This window comes from Pundamilia nyererei, unplaced genomic scaffold, assembly GCF_000239375.1.
Source record: "Pundamilia nyererei isolate P.nyererei 1_Seehausen unplaced genomic scaffold, PunNye1.0 scaffold00068, whole genome shotgun sequence".
In the NCBI taxonomy this organism is placed as follows: Eukaryota; Metazoa; Chordata; class Actinopteri; order Cichliformes; family Cichlidae; genus Pundamilia; species Pundamilia nyererei.
Window position 1 is genome coordinate 1237323 of NW_005187469.1, and position 6794 is coordinate 1244116.

Here is a 6794-nt window from a genome sequence, read left to right on the forward strand (position 1 = left end):
AAGCACAGGACTGCATATAAAGATGGATGCAGACTGAAGTCTATAGAACAGATAGTGCTACCTGACGTATAACAACTGTGAGGTTCACTTTCTCATCACTGATAAATGAGCATTAATGAGCACCTGAGTTCCTGCTGGGCGGCCGTGGTATCTAGTGTGTCCTCCAGCTCAGTCTTCAGAGCTTCCAGCTCCTCACTCAGGTCTCTCTTGAGTTTCTCAGCTTTACTTCGACACATCTTCTCAGACTCCAGATCCTCCTGAAGCTCCGCTATTTGCGCCTGCAGCTCCCGAATCTGCTTCAAAGCGTTGTTCTTTTGCACCGACTCCTCATCACACCTAGTTGGAGACCCACAAACGCATGTCAGTTTTTCCAAGCAGGTCTTAATCAGAGAATTAAATAAAATTCAAACATTTTCTCAAACCTTCAACTGATGATCTGCATTTCTACATTTCCTTTTTTCTCTCTATATCACATTTGTATCTTCAATTCAGACGTCATTCAAAAGACATTAAACAGACTTCCTCACTTGAACATCCTTCACTGCTCTTTACACTTCACGCAATTTAGATCCTTAGCATTTAATGTTTTCATGCTCGTAAGTGTGCAAGGCCCCTTTTTGGGTTTGAGTTCAGTAAATTTCATCATCACAGGATGAGCTTGAGGGTCCAGGTGGATGTTATTTTTCCTGTTGGTGCAGACACAACACTACAATGAACCATGTAAGCAGACGTCAAACAACGACAGTGACGCAGGAGCTCATCGCAGCAAAATTCACTGGTTAATGTAATGTGTGAAGTACTGAGTGAAAGCAATCATTTTTCTTGTCAGTGGTTTGCTGTTTCGCACCAACTGATGAGCTGGAAAGTCCACTGAGAACAACAAATATGACTGTGTGCAGAGTTTGATTAAGGAAAAAAAAAAATGAAGTGAATTCAATGAAAGGTAAGTCCCTGCTGTCCTTTCAAGGCTGAGATAGCCACCTGTGCACACATGGTGGCAGTGTGGCGAACTGTTTACAGCTGAAGCTGTGTGTGAGTGTATGTGTGTGTGTTGCTCATCAGAAGAGGAAAATGTGATGGGACTGCTGATTTGTTTGCAGCTGGATGTGCGTCCAAGTAAACCTCGTGCTGGCTGCAGCGTTCCTGCGACATTCCTCACTAATGTAGAAATCTGCTGATTAAACACACCGAACGTCAAAATGATTCAGTTTTATAATTAACACAGTGAGACCGCTTTGATTAAAAGCACTAATGACTCCCATATAATTGCAATGCTCCGTTTTCCAATCTGTCAAAGATGACAGGATTGTTCTCAGAATAGCTGCTGAACTTTAAAATGAAGCACATCAGCTTTAATGAAAGCCTAATTACGTGCGGCTGTGACTAAACCGATGATTTCTGTGTGTGGAATTGGTCGGGCAGATGTTTACCATCAAACCCCGTGTCTGCTGAACGGAGGGGAGCACTGAGAAGTCCCATTAAAGTGATCAGAGCTGACCTTCAGAGGAAAACACCTCCACAGCTGTTTACCTCATTAGCAGTTTTATGAAGGATAAATATGGAAAACAAATCAAACATAAAAGCAAATGTGGACATTTAACCGCTGTGGAAATAAATACATAAAGAAAATATTTAGCTGGAGGTTAGATGCAAACAGTACCAGGTGGAGGAGATGCAACATCTAAAGTATGAGAAGCTAATATTCACTCCATACGACTCGTGATCCATCTTAAGAGAAGAAGTAATATTAACAGAATATATCCATCTGCCTGTGTGATATACGTCTTGTGTGGTATCATGTGCTTTAAGAGCTGTTAAAACATGATGACAGCCCGTTTTCGCTCTTGACTCCTTGTGCACGCAGCGCATCAATCAACATCAGTGTGCCTGTAATCAGACGCGGCTGCCCCGAGACGAAAGGTCCGAGCCGCCGTCGCTTTAGGAAACGCCACAGAGTGCCTGAGTGCTGAAGCACGTTCGCCGCTTTAATTTCGCAGTTGCACGTGTTTCTGTTATTGAATGGCTATTTCAGACTAACGATGGAGTGCTGTTGTCATGGAAACGGGAAGCAGTGCAGTATAGTTGCGCGTGAGGATTTATGTTCCTGAAATGAGCAACACTAGCAGTTACACATTACCACACAAGCGTAGGTTTGCAGAGAGCAGCTATAAAAATACTTCAGCAAAAAAGTTGCTTTTTGTTTTTTTTAATGTGGCGAAAAAACTAAATCGCGAGCTTTGTTCACAATCTGACTCACTGCTGCTGAGCTGCACCTCTCAGTAAATCTTCATATTGGCTTTTTAAAAATATTTTTTAAGAGGCGGTTTTGTGCTGGGACAGTGTTTACGTTTCGTGGAGGTTGTGTGACACACTCATTTTAATGTTTTTTACCACTGACCTGGCCAGAGCAGCCTGCAGCTCCTCCTCCTTTTTAGCCAGCTGGATCTTCAGCTCCTCTATCTGTGCCTGAAGCTCCGCAATCTGGTCCTGCAGGTCGGTCGTCTCGGCGTCCAGCTTGCGTTTGGCTTTCTCCAGCTCCTGACGTGTTTTCTCTTCTTTCTTTAAACGCTCTAAAGGGAAGCACAACCACAGAAACACAAATACAAAGGTGGTCCCTGATCATAACAAACTTTTCTGTTTGGAGTTAAACTTTTTTTCCCCATCACTGAGTAAGCTCACAAGTTGTGCAGCAGCCATACAAGGAAAAGGCCATTTAGAAGGTGTGAAAACACAAACATGTAATCACATTAGCTGCTAATTAACTCGCTGTACAGTTGTGAACACTAAATCATTAACAGTCATACTGCATGTCCCAAATGACCTCTGTGCTGTTCTATTTTTATGAAGTTTTGAACTTGCTGGCTTATTTAAACTCCAACACCACCCCCGTCTACCCTTTACACACAGCCCCTGTTTTGTGCCTGTCCTTTTTTTGGACCCCACATAGAGCTGGTAACAGCCTACTGGTAGCGTCTTACCCTCCAGGTCAACCATCATCATCTCCTGCTTGTTCTTGACCTTGCCGAGATTCTTTGCTTTTTCCTCCTCCTCAGTCAGCTGGGAGGTCATCTCGGCGATCCTGTCCTCCAGCAGCTTCTTCTCCTGTTGGGTTAAAAAAACCAAAAACATCAAGACTCAAGACCTGCAACTGCTGTATAAACGCGAAAAGGTCTCAGTACTTTATTGCCAGGGGGTCAGTCCATGGATACTACTGAAATACTGAGAGCCTCCAAACAAATCCCCACAATTAAGTCAATCAAATAATACAGCAGTTGCCTCAAGGTCTCTACAATAATACAGAGGAAAAACAACAATCAGGCGACCCCCTGTGAGCAAGAATTTGGCGACAGTGGGAAGGAAAAACTCCTCCAGTTTTACCTTAATACTGTTTTGCAGGCTGCTTTCCCATCATTATTTTTAATCTTTTACTCTGCCTCAGGTTCTGCCCTCTTAGCTAACCCGATGTTTCAAACAAACTTTCTTCTGATTGTCTGCTCCTCTCAAAAAAACAGAGAAAGGATTAAGAGGCAGGCGAGTGATGCCTGCAGCTGTGTGGCTGAGATAATGATGAGATGGTAGCGGCTCTCTCTCAGCGACATAATTCAAACCCAAAAGTAGAAACAAATATCTGAAACTGAGTGTTTTTATCTTTCAGCTCATTCTTTGAACCTTTGGCCGTGTTTAACATGAGCATCCACCACTGCGATCATATATAAAGGTTCCCTGTGGTGGTATTTAGAGGCCTGACACTGAAAACTAAACCTTTGAGTTACAGACTTCTCTCTCTGCACACATTTACAAGTTTGGTTACAGACCAAATTGATTGAAACGTAAGTAAACAGCTCTCCACACACATTTATAAACTGCAGAATAACATTCCAGTTACCCGAATCTAGTATAATAAACTGTAATCACTGACTGAAAAATTGCAGGACCTTCTACTTTATCTGAGTTGCATCATTACACTTTACAGAGAACAGACAGATCAATGAGGAGGAACAGTCATGAGCTTCAAAGTCTTATTAACTGGTGGGACTATAACCAGCACCATCTATTAACTGTGCCATACAGCTAACCATTTCCTCTATTTAGCTTTGTGATGAGATTAGAAAGCAGATGGTAGACAGCAGCACCCTTCATTGCACAGGCTGCTATTGAAGGTAGCAGGCGACGCGTCACCGTCAGGCAGAGGAAGAGCTGCAGCCGACGCTAATCAGTTTTAAGGCCTTCCTCAGTCTGAGTTTGTACTTGTTTGTGTCCAGCATCAGGCCCGTGTTCACTTATTAAGAAGTCTGTAATAACAGACTTCAGTTTCTAAATGTTTCGCTCAGATGTTTAAAGAACAGCATACAGTGTAATTTACTGCTGTCTCTGATGTTCACTGAGTTAACATGAAGTTTTATACAACATGTCTTGTTCACTCGTTCACACTAGCAGCATTCTATCTATCTTTCTATCTAACACTCACACTCTGATGAACGCTTCAGGAGCAACTCAGGGTTCAACATCTTGCCCAAGCATGCTTTAGCATGCAGGCTAGAACATCCAGCGCCGATAAGCCTTTAATGATTCCACCTTAAAGAGCTTCCTCTACTTTCTGGGTTTTGTTTGAACCTTCATTTTCAGCTAAAATTGCCTCACCTTGAGAAACTTGGAGTTTTGGTCCTCCAGCAGCAAAATGTCCTCCTCCATTTTCTTGATCTTCGACTCAGCGGTCACTTTGTCCAGCTGCAGTTTTTGTCTTGCAGCTTCCTCCTCATCCAGCTGCTCCTCCAGGTCCTGTAGGAAGAACACGGCACACAAACATTTGTAACATGAAGATGGCAAAATCTGCAGTTTCCATACAGATGGAAGTTTAACACACTCATTTCTTTAAAGCCCAAAATCACAACCACGTCTGTACAGATTAAATATTTATGACCAAGTGATCTCGAAGCAAAATAGGAAAAAAACATCCTCATTTTTAACGCTTCAAGTCACTTTAGAGTTAATCTGATTCATCAGCTTCTCTGGGTTTCGTCCAATATACAAACTGAACAACACAAACAAAAGAGATATCTCATTTAAAATAATCAAAGGTTAAAAAATAAAACAAGGAAAAGTGTCTTAGGATCATTTAATATTCAAATTAAAAAAAATCATCTTTCACAAACAGATGATGGGTATGCCGACCTCAGTATTTGAAACTTAATGAGCATCCGCCATTGTTACAGTGTAAACACTTAGCTAGATGTTGAAGCATCAAATAGAAAAATAAGAGAAGGTTGTGTTTCAAACTATATAAAGAGGAGATGACGTAAACCTGGATGTGCGACTGCATCTTCTTCTTCTCATTCTGCAGGCTCTGGTTCCTCTCCTCCTCCTCCTCCACCCTGGACTCCAGGTCATGAAGGATCTCCTCCAGCTCTTGCTTCCTGGAGAGGAGACGAACTCTCATCTCTTCAGCCTCGGCGAACAGCTCCGTCTCCGCGTGGAGCTGCTCTGCTAAAATATTCTTCTCCTCGAGGAGCTGGAGAGAAGAAACAGTTCAGAAAATGTGTACCACCTTCACGGCTACAAGTCCTTCCAAAAAACTATGAACGTGCAATTTCCCTGAAGCTGTCATCAATAGATTTTAATAAAGTATAATTCAGGAAAAAGATTTACTTATAAGTTGAGATATTTTTACCTGCTGGTGTTTCCTCTCCATCTCCACCAGCTCATTTTCCACCTTAAGTTGCCTCTCCTTCACTTTTACCAGCTCCTCGTCTTTGGCTTGCAGCTCCTCCTCCTGCCTGGTGACCTGCAGCAGCGGCTTCACCTGAGTGAGAGAGGAACAAAATTAGACATTTTAAATACTAAACAGAATGAATACAATTTTTTTTTCACGGTCATACTGGCCGGTTAATGGTAGAAAGCCAGTAGTTTTACTACAGCAAGTAGCATTTTTCTTATTATCAGCACTTTCCTGCCATATGTAATTATTCCCTCTAATGTAATTAATGGATTAACATGATTAGGACCAAGCCGAGTTATATCAAACAGACTGACAGACTGTTTGGATTAAGAAATTCTGCCAGAGAAATCTGAACACTGATTTCTGAAAAAGTAGGGCCTTAGGGCTTTAGCAGAGTTGGAGGGCTGATACGAGCGATATAAGAGCCATCTTTTGCTGTCAGAGGTTGGTGTCGTGGTTCTCACCTTGGTGAAGAGTCTCCACCACTGCCAGTGTCGCAGCTTCAAATAAGCAGAACAGTTCCTCTGCAGGACCTTCAGGGCACTCAGCTGCTGCTGCTTCTTAGCGAAGGCTCTAAGAGAACAAAATGAGAGATCAATATCTGAGCTTTTTTGTTTTTGTTGCACTATAGCCGAGCGACATCAATTGACCACTTTTTTAAAATAATAATTTGTATGTTAGGGTGCACTGACATATCACCACCTTTCCGGTTAAAAAAACAAGACCGTAAGTGCACGTATGTGGTTAAGAGTGCAATTTTGTGCTGAGCAGTGCATGATGCGTTTTTGGAGCCTCCTGCAGCCTAAAGCAGAATTTTATGTTTCAGCAATGGTGGCATGTTTGCTCTCCACTGGCACTTCAGGGATGTCCCATCTGCGGAGAGGGAGTGTACAAAGTATGTGTTACAACCGGCCTGTGGGCCACTCTTGTTTGTGCTGTTGTTGGGCCGTCAGCCAGCCGCGGAGAAGAGCGAAATGTTAAGAACAGTGAACAGTGTCCACTGCAGCCACTGTGTGTGCCTCTCATGTTGTATCTTCCGATCTTTGAAGTTTTTGATTTTTTCCCAGTTCTTCCATTC

General features: G+C 42.6%; 1 protein-coding gene across 7 annotated transcripts in view; it reads right to left on the minus strand.

Moving 5' to 3' along the window:
- Window positions 1-6794, minus strand: part of LOC102197402 (myosin-10) — a 65912-nt gene that overhangs the window by 9069 nt on the left and 50049 nt on the right. For all 7 annotated transcript variants that reach the window (XM_005736257.1, XM_005736254.1, XM_005736256.1 and 4 more), the window contains 4 exons: window positions 4642-4779; window positions 2979-3102; window positions 2399-2570; window positions 124-336 (listed from right to left, as the gene is read on the minus strand). In XM_005736257.1, coding sequence (XP_005736314.1) covers window positions 124-336; window positions 2399-2570; window positions 2979-3102; window positions 4642-4779 — 647 coding nt within the window. The remainder of the gene's footprint in view (window positions 1-123; window positions 337-2398; window positions 2571-2978; window positions 3103-4641; window positions 4780-6794) is intronic.